This window comes from Panthera onca, chromosome A1 (genome assembly GCF_046562875.1).
Source record: "Panthera onca isolate mPanOnc1 chromosome A1, mPanOnc1 haplotype 2, whole genome shotgun sequence".
In the NCBI taxonomy this organism is placed as follows: Eukaryota; Metazoa; Chordata; class Mammalia; order Carnivora; family Felidae; genus Panthera; species Panthera onca.
The window spans coordinates 106,284,193-106,299,382 of NC_138339.1; the positions used below are offsets into that span (position 1 = coordinate 106,284,193).

General features: G+C 33.6%; 1 protein-coding gene across 7 annotated transcripts in view; it reads right to left on the bottom strand.

Moving 5' to 3' along the window:
- ERBIN (erbb2 interacting protein) overlaps positions 1 to 15,190 on the bottom strand; it is a 127,843-nt gene that overhangs the window by 46,638 nt on the left and 66,015 nt on the right. For all 7 annotated transcript variants that reach the window (XM_060635659.3, XM_060635655.3, XM_060635667.3 and 4 more), the window contains 8 exons: positions 14,187 to 14,276; positions 12,085 to 12,141; positions 7,923 to 7,986; positions 4,344 to 4,418; positions 3,374 to 3,518; positions 1,803 to 1,875; positions 1,341 to 1,470; positions 919 to 1,034 (listed from right to left, as the gene is read on the bottom strand). In XM_060635659.3, coding sequence (XP_060491642.2) covers positions 919 to 1,034; positions 1,341 to 1,470; positions 1,803 to 1,875; positions 3,374 to 3,518; positions 4,344 to 4,418; positions 7,923 to 7,986; positions 12,085 to 12,141; positions 14,187 to 14,276 — 750 coding nt within the window. The remainder of the gene's footprint in view (positions 1 to 918; positions 1,035 to 1,340; positions 1,471 to 1,802; positions 1,876 to 3,373; positions 3,519 to 4,343; positions 4,419 to 7,922; positions 7,987 to 12,084; positions 12,142 to 14,186; positions 14,277 to 15,190) is intronic.

Consider the following 15,190-nt stretch of genomic DNA (forward strand, 5'->3'; position numbering starts at 1 on the left):
CTGAATATGCTAATTAGTCAGAAAACTGGGCTTATATTAAAGCTCTACTTTACAAGCTAAGTGAGTCATCTTAAATTCAAGTTTTAATTTTCTTCTCATAAAATGACAGTATGTATCGTACTATTTCACAGTGTTGTTTTGAATGCTTTGTAAGATACTATGAAAGCAAAATGTAAAACCCCTCTACAACCATTCTTTTATCATTATTAGGACCTTTACTTCAAGAAAAATGACAGACAATCTGTTCTTAACTTAAAAATTATTCCAATTTAGCAGCTCTAGTGATCTATTTACTCTGCACCTTGACTGTGTTTCCCGAGCTATGTGAATAGGTGCCTAATCACATCTCTGCTCAGAAAAGCACAGGAAGCAGATCAGATTAAAAGCTGTGCCATTCAGCAGCAGTATTAAGGTGAAGATCTGACTTTAGGGATAAAAAAGGTGACGGTAAGAGGGGCGCCTAGGTGGCTCAGTCGGTTGAGTGTCCAACTTTTGCTCAGGTCATGGTCTCACAGTTTGTGGGTTCAAGCCCCAATCAGTCTCTGTGCTGACAGCTCAGAGCCTGGGGCTGTTTTAGATTCTGTGTCTCCCTCTCTCTGCCCCTACCCTGCTCACGCTCTGTCTCTCTCTCTCAAAAATAAATAAACATTAAAAACAAAAATTTTTTAAAAGGTGACTATAAGGAAAGATGTAGAGCTAAACTTGCAAGTTATATGGCTGAAGTTGACACAAAATGAACTGCAACAAATAACCACAGTATAAAACCACAGGTAAAATTAGGTCATTCTTTCAAATGAAAATTCTATTTAAAAACCAAAAAGAAGTTGAAAAGAAAAACATGCATTTGATTTTCTATCATATAATGAAACTTTAATTTCATCCATTCAGTGTCTTCTATAAACCAACAGCATTACAAACCTATTGTCACTTAAATTGATGACTTTTAATTTTTGCATATCACCCATTTCCTCTGGAAGTGTCTCAAGTTTATTGGAATGGAGAAATAGCACAGTTATATTTTTCCAGCTTCCAATCTGAAAGAGAAACATAAAATTGGGAATCAAAATTCTGGCCTACTGCTTAACAGACATAGGTAAAATACAATTTTCCAAAGTTATGAAAACATTTTTCTCATTTATAAAAGGAATCATATTTTTATTTATTAATTTTCACATATAAAGAAAAGTTGGTATCTCTGTAAAACAGTATAGCTCATTATTATTCAGAAAATAAATAACTTAGTTACATAATTATTTCTGAAAGAAAACAGAAAAAACCCCACTGGATAGCCATAATAAATAATATGAAAAAAAATTCAAGGCAAATTTAAAATATTGTACCTCTGGGGGTAACTGTTGTAAGTAATTATGATCTGCAGCAAAGGTTCTTATATTAGTAAGCTGTCCAACAGATGAAGGCAAAGCTTCAACTTCATTGAAGCTACAATCCAGTTCTTCTATTGATACTAACCTTTAGTTAAAATAAACGACATACATTATTTTTTAAAAGTTTCCTATATATAATCCAAAACTTTAGAATATATAAACATTTGAACTTGACTTTAACAAATCTAGCAAAACTCTATCTCCACTAAACTTATTAAAGTAGGTCTATCTTTGCTTTAAATCTATCCAACCTGTAACCAATTACTTATTTAAATGCTTAAGGAATCTCCCTTAGATGCTACTTTTCCATTTATCTGAAAATATATATGGCTGAAACATATATATAATATACATATAAACATAAATATATAAAGCTGAATGAAAGCCAAGTCTTCTAGTGATTCAGAAAAATCTTACCCTCCTATAGAGTCTGGCAGATACATTAACTGATTTTCATCTATTTTAAGAGTTGTTACATTCTTCAATGAACCTATTTGAGGGAAGAAATAATATTCAATTTTCCAGCTGGAACTAGAAGCAAGTCAATCAACAGTTAATGTGAGCATATATTACATTTGACAGGAATCATGTAGAACTTTCTTAGTCAACTTATCTAAAAAAGAAATCAACCTAATCTCATCTCCTCACTCCTAAACTCATAACTCTGTACTCCCTTACCCTATATTTTCAATTTTCACCTATATATCACCTTTTAACATTAGTATGTATTTATTTTACTCCCGCTAAAATGTAAGCTTCATTAAGTGTAGGGACTTCTGTCTGTTTGTTCACAGTTGTAGCCCTGCTCCTTAAAACAATGGCATGGCACAAGTGAGTACAAACAAAAAGGAAACAGTAAGTGTATAACAAACTATTCTATGTACTCTAAATACTAAAACAATAAGAACCGAGTGTGGAATTAAAAGTGGTGAATAAATCATAGCAGAATTTGCAAAATGTAACATGAGCCAAAACAACTACATAACCTGATAAATATGTATAAATATTTTTTGGTTCCTATGTTTAAACATCATGAAGATGGCAAGGTTTACGTTTTTGGTTCTTTAAACTAATTCAATTTCCTTGAAGCATCATCAGACTACAAGCAACTACACATACGTAGGCTCTCATAGGATTTGCTAAACTGGTTTGTTTTTTCATCTGTGAGCCTAAAATGAAGGAAGACTAAAAAAAAGTTACTAGATGAGGGTTATGATTAGAATTTAAACAAAGTTTCGATAACTTAACCTCTTCTTAAAGAATTTAAATTTTATTAGAGTGATAAAAATGACATTTCCGTAAAGAAAAATGCAGTAATGTCAACTAAGAAGTAAAATGTGTAAGTGATCACATGAAGAAAAAATTCATATAAGATTCGTGACTGGTAGGGGCGCGTGGGTGGCTCAGTCAGTTAAGGGTCCGACTTCGGCTCAGGTCATGATCTCACGGTCCGTGAGTTCAAGCCCCGCGTCCGGCTCTGTGCTGACGGCTCAGAGCCTGGAGCCTGTTTCAGATTCTGTGTCTCCCTCTCTCTCTGCCCCTCCCCTGCTCACGTTCTGTCTCTCTCTGTCTCAAAAATAAATAAAACATTAAAAAAAAAAAAATTAAAAAAAAAAAAAGATTCGTGACTGGCAGTAGAAGAAAATTAGCTCAAAACGAGGGTCCCTGGGTGGCTCACAGTTGGTTGAGCATGTGACTCTTGATTTTGGCTCAGGTCATGATCTCACATTTTGTGAGTTTTGAGCCCCACATACAGCTCTGTGCTGATAGTATGGAGCCTGTTTGGGATTCTCTTCCTGCCCCTCCCACATGAGCTCTATCTCTTTCAAAAAACTAAATAAATAAATAAACCTAAAAAAAATAAAAACTAGCTCATCACAAATGAAATTTGATATATGAAAACTTTGAGTCAAGCAATGACAAAAAGGGTATTTCTGAAAGTTCACATTAGTAAAAACTAATTATATGAATTAGAAAGCAATACAAACCAATAGTCTCAGGCAGTTGTTGAAGTGAATTGCTTGATAACAGGAGGTCCTGAAGGTTTTCACATGCTGAAATTCCTTCTTCAATCATTTCAATATTATTCTTAGAAACATCCAAATATGTGAGCTGTTTCAAACTACCAATAAACTAGAAGTAAAAAATGGGAAATCTAATGACTCTATTAAGCTTATTTATGCCAAGTTTAGGTAATAGACTCAATACCAAGTTATAATTCATTACTACACATTTATATGAGAGAAAACATTTAATTTTTTAGCAAATGCCATGAGTAGGGGTGCCTGGGTGGCTCAGTCAATTAAACATCTGACTCTTGATTTCAGCTCAGGTCATGATCTCTACAGTCTGTGAGATTGAGACCCATGTCTGGCTCTGTGCTGACAGCGCAGAGCCTCCTTGGGATTCTCTCTCTCCCTTTCTCTCTGTTCCTCCTCTGCTCACACGCTCTGTCTCTCAAAATAAATAAACAAATTTTTAAAAAATGCCATAAGTAATGTATTCAGTAATAAAGCTAAGAGCTCCTGCTAAGAGCCTAGCAGAGAGACAATGAACTTACACTTTTCTTTGGGAACTCAGCTGTCACCAATGACTAGGGCAATAGGACATATAGGCAATCTCATGTTCTTCAGGTATGGGAATAAGCAAAACATCAGCTGATAAGACACAAACTATGTGGAAAATACCCTACTTAACAATTCTCTGGACAAAACGAATTAGGATATAAACTCAATTGCAACCACAGAGAAGGATACAGTCCAGGATATTAAAAAGCGATTATATTATAAAAGTTTACTATGGGAAGTATCTGATTTTAATCAAGGATGTATTAATAGTAAAAAAAAAAAAAAAAAAGTAATTTACTTCTATTTAATAGTAATCTGAAAATGTACAATTCATAAAACTGCAAAGGACAGATAGCAATAAGAGAATCCATTTAAAGTTTGATATACATACCCCTGGGATAAAAGTCAGTCTATTACCATCCATCCAAAATTCTTTCAATCCACTTAGTTGCTCAAGTACTTCAGGCTGTTTGGATAAGAAGGGGGTGAAGAGGTTCAATACTTTACTTAAAAGTTTTTATTTGGCAAAAGAAGCTCTAGGGAACTTCTAATGATGACTTCTACTTTAAAACATTAAATAAATAACTGGGGGGTGGGGAGCAAAGCCAAGATTTGAGACTTTCCACTACATAACAGTTATTACAGTGATATTACTAAAAAAGAACTCAAAGATAGGCATTCCAGAAGAGTAGAATGCATAAAACTCATTTAAGCTTTTGATTACACAATAGGCTTGAGTATTTATAAAATTAATAAAGAAATAAAAATAAGATCCATTGCTTTTAAGAGTATGATAAAAAGATACCCTTAATTATTATCTGTAAAAAGATTTAGCCTTTTATGAAAACCACAAAGATACTCCCTGATGACTAAGAGAGAGGAAAATAAAGAAAAAAAAAATCTTAAATGTCCAATAAAAAAGGAAAGGTAAGTAAACCAAGGCATAATCACATGGCACACATATTCTGTTATTTTGAACTTCCAGCAATTACAAAGTGAAATATTGTTTGTAGTATGTGGTTAACAACCAAAAAATTAATGAGAGGGTTGCAGTGGGCCTTCTTGGTATTGAGACAAAACTTGATCTTGGGCATTTTGCCCTTGCAGGCTCTGTTGAATGCATTCTTCAAAGGTATTTCTGTCACCACACAAACCTGTGTCGAGTCATTAACACTGTGATGGCAGAGAGTACCATCATATCTAATCAACATAATAACACAATTAATATGTAAAAGTCATGTTGTTCAGATTCACTGCTAATGTAAAAATACAGGTAAGAATTCTAAGTGTAACTTGGATAAAGAGAAATATTCTTCTGTGCTTTATCTGTTACCATTCTAAGGGTAAGTTTTAAAAAAATGTATAATGCTGGATATCAAAATGTACAAAAATTAATGAATTGGAAAGTTGTTGATTCACAGAATTAACAATGAAGATTTTTCAAATAGTTAATGTGGAAATAGATTAATACATATAAAAATGTTAAGTTTAATAAGTTAGGAAGCATAGAATATGTATTTTTCTCAAAAGAAGTAAAAACTTCTACCAACACACAATAAAACCCATCATAAGCCATCTTCAATTAAAATAAAACAGGGGCGCCTGGGTGGCTCAGTCGGTTAAGCGTCCGACTTCAGCTCAGGTCACGATCTCGCGGTCCGCGAGTTCGAGCCCCGCGTTGGGCTCTGGGCTGATGGCTCAGAGCCTGGAGCCTGCTTCCGATTCTGTGTCTCCCTCTCTCTCTGCCCTTCCCCCGTTCATGCTCTGTCTCTTTCTGTCTCAAAAATAAATAAAACATTAAAAAAATAAATAAATAAATAAAATAAAGAATATGAAAGAGTATTTCAGAAAATAAATGAAGTATCCAAAACAACCATGCTCTCCCACTGACATTGAAAGTTAACTAATAGGTGAACAAATGTATATAATACAATAACCTATATAGGGTAATCATGAAGCTGACAATATTGAGAAATTCTTGTTTTTAAGATTATCATTTGACAAGACACATGAAAAGACGCTCAATGCCACTCATCATCAGGGAAATACAAATCAAAACCCACAAAAAAAAATCACCTCACACCTGTCAGAATGGCTAAAATCAACAAGACAAGAAACAAGTTTTGGTGAAGATGTGGAAAAAAAGGAACCCTCTTATACTGCTGGTGGGAATGCAAAGTGGTACAGCCATCGTGGAAAACCTTAAAGTATGCAGATACCTTAACAAATTAAAACTATGATTCAGCAATTTCACCACTGGGTATTTACTCAAAGATCATAAAAACACTAATTCGAAAAGATATATATACCCCTATGTTTATGACAGCATTATTTACAATAGCCAAAATATGGAACAACCCAAGTGTCCATCGATAGACGAACGGATAAAGAAAATGTGTATACAGATACAATGGAACATTATTCAGACATAAAAAAGAATGAGATCTTGCTATCTGCAACAACATGAATAGCTCTAGAACATAATGCTAAGCAAAATAAGTCTGTCAGACAAAGACAAATACCACATGACTTCACTTACATGTGGAATTTAAGAAACAAATCAAATGAGCAAAGAAAAAAAAAAAGAGACAAATCCAGAATCAGAATCTCAACTATAGAGAACAAACTGATGGAAGTGGATGTGCAGATGGGTGAAACAGGTGAAAGGGATTATGAGTGCTCTTAACGAGCACTGAGCAATGTACAGAGTTGCTGAATCACACTATATGATACATCTAAAACTAATGTTAACGCTCCATGTTAATTATACTAGAATTAAAAAAAGATTGTCATTTGAAATCAACCATAATTTTAAGAAAGAAACAAACATAATGTAAAAATTTTAATGATATTTAGATCCACGAATTCCTTTCCAAAAAAATATCTAGCTTATTTTCTGAGTTCTTTTGGAGAACTAAGGACAAAAATCTACTTACATACTCCTTTCCTTTCTGATTCCATATTATAGCACATTTTGCATACAAAGCAAAAACAATTCAGAAGTCTAATTCCAAACTCAAAAATTGTTTCACTCAATGTTTTTCCTTTAGCTATTCAGTAAAATTATAGAAAAATATTTTATCATTGAATAAATTTCTGACCAATACCCTTAGGGAGTTAATTTTGACTTAGAAATACTTTTTTTTTTTTTAAGATTTTTTAATGTTTATTCATTTTTGAGAGACAGAGGGCAAGAAGAGGGAGGGGCAGAAATATTTTTTCTGATATATTCTAGGCTGATATAACTTTGTTTTTTCCTTATAATCTCTCACATTGTCTACTTAGTGTGCCTAAAAACTTTTAGTTATCTTTTCCATGGGTTTCCCTTTTTTTTTTTTCACGTTTTATTCTCACTACTATCAGCTACTTCTATCTGTTTGGTTACTCTTCCCTGTTAAGAATTTTCATATCTTTTCTCTTAAAAATATGTGTATATCTTTACCCTATTTTATACTTAAAAACGCAAAGAAATAGGGGCGTCTCAGTGGCTCAGTCATTTAAGCGTCCGACTTCGGCTCAAGTCATGATCTCACTGTTCAGGGGTTCAATCCCCACATCAGGCTCTGTGCTGACAGCTCACAAAGCTGTCTGGAACTTGCTTCAGAGTCTGTGTCTCCCTCTCTCTCTGCCCCTCCCCACTCATACTCTGTCTGTTTCTCTCTCTCTCTCTCTCTCTCAAAAATAAACATTTAAAAATTTTCAAAAAAAGGGGCACCTGAGTGGCTGGCTCAGTTGGTTAAATGTCTGACTCTTGATTTTGGCTCAGGTCATAATCTCATGTTTCATGGGATTGAGCCCCATGTCAGGCTCTGCATTGACAGCATGGAGCCTGCATGAGATTCTCTCTCTTCCTCTCTCTCTCTCTCTCAAAAATAAACAAATAAACCAAAAAAATACGAAGAAATAAATACATTAATTTTCACATGTTCTCAAATATAAGACTTATGGATAGAGACTGGTGTGAACTTACCACTTCTGTGAATTCATTACTTCCCAAATCCAATCTTTCCAGTTGGGTCAGTCTATTCATGGTTCTATGTACAAGGGATTAATGAAGAATTAAGTATACAAAAATATCAATTACTTGGAAGCTTTCAAAATTAATGTGTTAAATGTTCTTATGTAATACCTTATGTATAGGCTTTCACATATTGAGAAAATAAAAACAATTTCTCAGAAAAGTCATCTATAATTAATTTCTAAACAAAGCAAGTTTTAAATTATTCTCTAATTTTGGCTTCTCACCAGGTTTTCATTTCTATTCATAAGTAACTGCAGTAAGTTTAAACCCTGTAGACCAGAATGTGAGTAACTGGCTTTCATTTTTTTCACAGAAAAAATTTTCATATAAGTCAACTAATAGACTGGCAGCTACATAGTTATTATTATCTTCTTTCAAGCCTTGTCATATATTTATAAACCTTCAATAGAGCTGATTCTGAAAATTAATATTCAAAATTCTAAGAACAGTAAATATGACATTCCTCCCCATATTTTCAAATTAAATTCAATACAACTCAAAATAAAGTTTTATAAGAATCACAAATATGAGTAGCTGAAATTTATTTTAAATTAAAGCCAGAATACACTATTTTTAACTTCCAACTTAATATCAATATTTTTCTGAAATTATAGAGACTTGAGAAATGTACAAAAACTAATTCATAATAAACTAAGTTGTAGTTTTCTGTCTCCATCAAAATGGCATTTTAAAAACCTTAACTAATTAATTCAAGTACATATTTATACTCTTAAGTTAGTCTTTTTAGAGAAACCTAGCATTTGACAGATTGAGGTACTACTAGCTACCCAGATAAAGAACTCTGTGTTATGATTTTTTTTGGATATGACAAAATGAAAGCAAAATACAGTTATTATCATATTATCAATGTATTAATATGCTAGTAAGTTAAAAATTAACATCATTAAAAAGCAACAGCCTCCTTAAATCACAACACAAAACAACAGACTATTTTTATCTTCGCTGGGAATTTAACAAATTAGAAAAAGCAAAATAAAATTCACTTAAAACATTTCTCTGGCTTTTTGGTGAAAAAACTAACAAACTTAAGACCACACATAAATGTAATGACACTATGTTACTGACCTAACATTAGAGGACGCAAATTTTCCCCAACCCTTCCATTTTAAATGTGCCATTCTATCAACATTCCTTTAATTTAAATTACTTCACACCAGATTTTCTCAAAGCTGCTTTATTTAACATAGATTTATTAAGGGCCTAGTCTCGGGTACTATAAATACTATAATTCTACTTCCCTTACTCAGATCTTTGTCCAGAAAATCTCTAAGTCAGTTCTAGTTTGCTTTGTAACAAAGCAAAACGTGTATCCAGGATCCTTCTGAAGAAAGATTAGATGCTATGATATTAAACTCTTAGGTCCATAATATCATACTAGGTAAACATTTGAGAAAAGTAGAGAGGTCTTTGAGGAAGGAGGTGAAGACTGAAACAAAACAATCTTATTTTTCTTAATTCAATATTCTTAAAATGACAAAAGAACACAGCAAATCCACACACAGCAGTTAAACACTACATCAACAGGGTAAGTAATACAAGAGTACAAAAAAGAAAAGTAGCACACTGGAAAAACTCAATTACGAATGATAGCTTTAGAAATTGAGGTTTTAAAAGTGATTTACAAAAATGGGAACAACACATGCACGTAATTAAGAAGGAAATATAGGGGTGTCGGGGTGGCTTAGTCGGTTAAGCGTCTGATCCGACTCTTCCTGATTTCAGCTCAGGTCTCGATCTCACCATATGTGAGATCAAGCCCCATGTCTGGGTCTGCACTTGGAGGTGGAGCCTGTTTAAGATTCTCTTTCTTTCTCAAAACAAATAAAAACAAAACAAGGAAATAGAGTGTAAAATCCTAGAAGCATCTCCATCTCAACTTGCATTATTGGCAACTTTGATCCTACTTAGACACCTCAAAAGTCTATCTAAGACAAAATTTTATGTTTTCACTTTCAAGTCTTTTCATTTAAGATCCAGCTTCTTTCTTCAAGGATAAACTAAAAACAATACCCCTCAAATTTCTTCCTGTGTACTTCTAAACATTCCTTTGTATTTGACTCCCTTTTACCATTTCTTCTCATGTCACAGAGGAAAAATGCCCATCTTTTGTGTGCTTGGTCCCATGCCCTCCAGTATGAAGAGGATATTAAATTTCACTTAGCTACATATCTAAAACAGCTTTTCCATGTACTAATCTTTGATCATAAGAAGGTTCATTCACATAAACGTGAATGCATACTACTTTTGTAACATGCAAAAACTACAGTCTTTTTATAGTTTGTGAGGTCTCAAAAGTGTTAATCATGAGTCTTAAGAAGAAAGTAGGTAAGAATTATATTTTAAAATACATTAGACAGAGCCCAATTTCAAGTTAAATAGGGCGATAAAATAATGAGTTAAAAGTATGATATCAGATAAACCATATTAATTGTAAGCTTAGCTAGTTGAGTAAACAATTTACATCTTTGTTTTCAAGTTTTATTTATTTTTGAGAGACAGAAAAAGGACGGAGGAGGGGCAGAGAGAGAGATGGACAGAGGATCCCAAGTGGGCCCCCCCTGCTGACAGCTGAGAGCCCAAAGCAGGACTCACAAGCCGTGAGATGATGACCTTAGCTGAAGTCAGACGCTTAACCAACTGAGCCACTCAGGAGCCCCTACTTTTTTTTTTTTAAGTAGGCTTCACGCCCAGCAGAGAGCCCAACGTGGGGCTTGAACTCACATCCTAAGATCAAAAGTCAGATGCTTAATTGACTAAGCCACGCAGGTGCCCCAATTTACATCATATTTGAATCTCTTAGCAGTCAGGTTTTGAACTAATGAGTCATCAATGCCAGTATCCCATCTGTAAAATACTTAAACCTTTTTGAATTTAATATGGTTAATTTCCATTTTAATTTATACTCACAACCATCACTACAAGCTCCAATCATTCGTGCGCTGAACAATGACTCAGTTAATACATAATGTCTTCTGGGAATCAAAACGAGATATGCTCTGTGTCCTCAAAGACGTACATTCATGGGGGGAAGGTTACAAGTACATGTGCACGTGCATATTAGTTGGTCAGGTAAAATGGGAGTAAAATGTATATATAAAAAAAGAATTATGTGGTAAATTTCATAACATATAAATAAGATGCCAAAGAAGAGGTAACAATTAACTCTTGACAGTTCAATCACAATAGAAGTCGGCAACATTTTCTATAAAGGATCAGAAAGTAAATAATTTATACTTTGTATACAGTCTCTGTCACAGCTACCTGACTCTAACATTAGAGAGCAAAAGAAGCCATAAGTGGTTCATAAATGAATGTGTTTCCAGTGAAACTTTACTGACAAAAATAAACAGTGGGCCAGATTTAACAAGACTGTATTTTGCCAATGCTTACACTTTAAGAATGTAGCAATGAATTCAGTGAGTTTTAAGGTACTCCTAAATGAACATAGACTACAGGGCATCTTGAGTCTGTAGATCTGTTTTAGTTTTTTATCTTATTTGCTCTTGGATGGCCATCTCTTCTGATGTTAGCTTACCAGTAGGGGGCCCTCCATCCCACTTCTAATTTACAACAGACTACAAAACCAGACAAATTCTTAGAAATTATAGTTACTCGACTTCACATGAAGACCCTATCGATCTCACTAACGAGTCCTATATATGAGAGCTCTAGTATATGAACTGGGACCTATATTGGGGACTCAGGTGGGCTTTATATACATATTATTTTCATATTTGTAACACAAGACAGAGTTCCAGAAAGCTATGAAATCACTACAAAATACCAACAGCTGCAAAAGTTTTATATTCAACACTACTAATTAAAATATGACCACAAATGTCAGCCTTTTAAAATAATTTTCACTCATATTTTAGGTATTACAAAGTTAACATTTCTCTAAGGATGTAAGAATTCAAAATTTTGGGGTGCCTGGCTGGCTCAGTTAGTAGGGCATGTGACTTCTGCTCTAGGGGGTTGTAAATTCAAGCCTCTCATCGGGTGTAGAGATTACTTAAAAATCTTCAAAAATAAAATCTTTAAGAATTACTTAAAAAATTCTTATTTTAGAAAGGATAACACCTTTACTTACTTTGGCAACATTTTCAACTGGTTTTCTCTAAGTTCTAGTATCTGGAGTTTAGTTAATCTGCAAAACAAAACAACAAATCAACAATCTATGACAAAGACAATGAATTTAATTATGATGTAATGTCATGCCCTACAGTTTCAAAGCAACCAATATTTATTGTGTAATTATAAAGTAAGAAAAGACGATTTCTGCTCCTCAGTATTAGTGGGGGAGGGGGAGACTTAAACACTTCTACGTACTTAAAGCACATAATGTACTTAAATATAAATCCTACAGCATTTTCTGTGAAAATGCCTTCCCAAATTATTAGCCGGTAGTAGATTAGAGAACAATAATTCATCTCCAGAGTCTGGCTCTGAGAGAAAAAAGAATAAAAGAATGTAAGGTGATATAAAAAAGGAGAAATCCTCTGGCTGTTCAGTGATGCACATTCCAATAAAATTAGAGGGAAAATGAGCAGATTAGGCAGTCCAGAGGTGCTAGCTAATACCACAATGTTAATCATATTACAAAATATAAATGTATCAAATCAACATATTTGTTTATATTTGTATACCTTAAAACATTGTATACCTCTGTATACACTGCATGCCTTTGTATACCTTAACACATTTGTATACCTTAAACTTATACTATGTGTCAAAAATATTTTTTTAAAAAGTGGTCCAAAAGCCAGACACAGAAAAGGAATCAAGCACACTAATTTTTATATATTTACATATATAATGTATACGCATTTTACATGTATACATACATGCATATAGGTGTTTGTATATAAATATATGTAGCATGATAACATAGCTCCTACAAAACAGTCACTGGACCACAATGCCCAGAATTCATTTTTTCTTAATTGAAATATAATTGACATATGACATTATTAGTTTCAGGTATACAACATAATGATGTGATATTTGTATATAGTGTGAAATGATCACCACAGTAAGTATAGTTAACATCGATCACCATAGTTACAAAATTTTTTTTCTTATGATGAGAACTTCTGAGATCTATTCTCTTAGCAACTTCCAAATATGCAATTCAGTATTGTTAACTATAGCCACCATGCTGTACATATATACTCGTAATTTATTTATTTTATAACTGGTACTTTTTGACCACCTTTACCAATTTTGCCCACTCTCACCCAATGGCAACCACCAATCTGTTCTCTCTGCATCTAAGAAGCTCAACTTTTGTTTTGTTTTTTTTTTTTAAGATTCCACACATAAGTGAGATCATACCGTACTGTCTTTATTTATAGACTAAAAGATAAAATTAACGTGCCACTGAACAGCACTTTCTCTAGTAATTAGTTTAAAAACAGTAATAATTCTGGGGCTCTTGGGTGGCTCGGCTGGTGAAGCATCTGACTCTGGATTTTGACTCAGGTCATGATCTCATGGTTCGTGAAATTGAGTCCTGCATCAGGCTCTGAGCTGACACCACGACAGCCTGCTTGGGATTCTCTCCCCCTCTCTCTCTGCCTTCCCATGCTCACATGTTCTCTCTTTCACTCTTTCAATAAATAAATAGACATTAAAAAAAATAAAAATAAAAACAGTAATAATTTGATACCTATTATTCATTCACTCACTGATTTGTCTTTTCATTAAGAAAAATTACTCAGAGACTATAATGACAAGAAGAAATGCATGTTCAGATATTGGTAGAGGTGTGTAATGGGGTAGACCCCGGAAACACACTTTCTTTTCTCCAGAACTCTGAGTCCAATGGAGAAAACATATAAATCAATAATCAGATCATTTTCAGATGTGATAAATGCTAAGAATAAAGCATTCTGTATCTCAAATATACAGAAATTACCCACATTTAAACCATTTTTGCATATTTTAAATAAATACCAATTCAAGACTTACATTGCCTTTTCTTCTCAATATTCACTGCTTATAATTTACTTGGGAAAATAAATTCAAAGACAAAATAACAAGTTCTGAAAAAACTATAAAAACCACAATGCTTGAAAATAATTACAAAAGAAGAGCCTATGAAAGTGTAATTAATAGTATAACTGAAGCAACTTGTTTTGTAAACTTTGTAAGAGTTAACAAGAAAAGGTTTCAGAAGAAACTGTAATTTACCTGCCGAAATTAGCTGGCAAGAACTCAAGGAAAGCATCATTTAGATATAGCTGGGTTAGGTTTAACAGCTGAGAAAATCCATCAGGAAGCCTATATAAAATATATCAGAATTTAAGTTAAATTAATACACAGAATTTCAGTCTCTTACTGAATCTAAGAATGCGTCTACCCAGCACATGCTCTTAACAGATAATAGGCACCTTTTTACTTTTATGAGGGATCCTCAAACATTTCCCTTTTGTAATAATTTGTCTCTTTCAATGTTTATAATTTCATCTCTTTGTAAAAAGGAAATGAAACAGTATTTATCTCAAGAAGATAAAATGTGAATTCAAAGATCAAGTCTGAATGAGCCAAAATACAGAGAAATGTATTTAGTACATAACTATGACATCAGCAGACACTACTGAAATCTGCCTTATCTAACATCAGTCCAAAGGATTAGATAAGGAATTCCAAACCTTGACAGTTTTGACTTTTGGGGCTGGATAATTCTTTGTAGTGGGGAGGCTGTCTTCTGCACTGTAGTTATGTTTAGCAGCAACCCTGGCCTTCAGCCATTAGAAGCCAGGAGCACCACCTACCCCCCACATGTTGTAGAAACCAAAATTGTCTCCAGAATTTGCTAAATGATCCTTAGGGGCAAAATCATTCCCATTTGAGAACCACTGGTTGAGATTATTTTCAATTTCAACATCAGGCCCTTAAACAATCACAAAAAGAGTGCCTAATTTTATAATAAGCAAATGAAAAGAAATAATTTTAAAAAGCTAAATAAAATCCTAAGGCCATCTGAGAATCTATGTACGTATTAACTTTACCTTTATTTCCTCTGGTTTGCAAAACAAACTACAGATCTATAACTGGATGCTAGAGGAATATTTTCAGCTAAAGATGAAACATCATCTGTACATGTTTTTCCTGGATTTTAACAAGTACAAAATTCTCTTGCAGTGAGACATCCCAGAGTCTTTGACTGATCTTGTTTCTCTCCTACATCACAC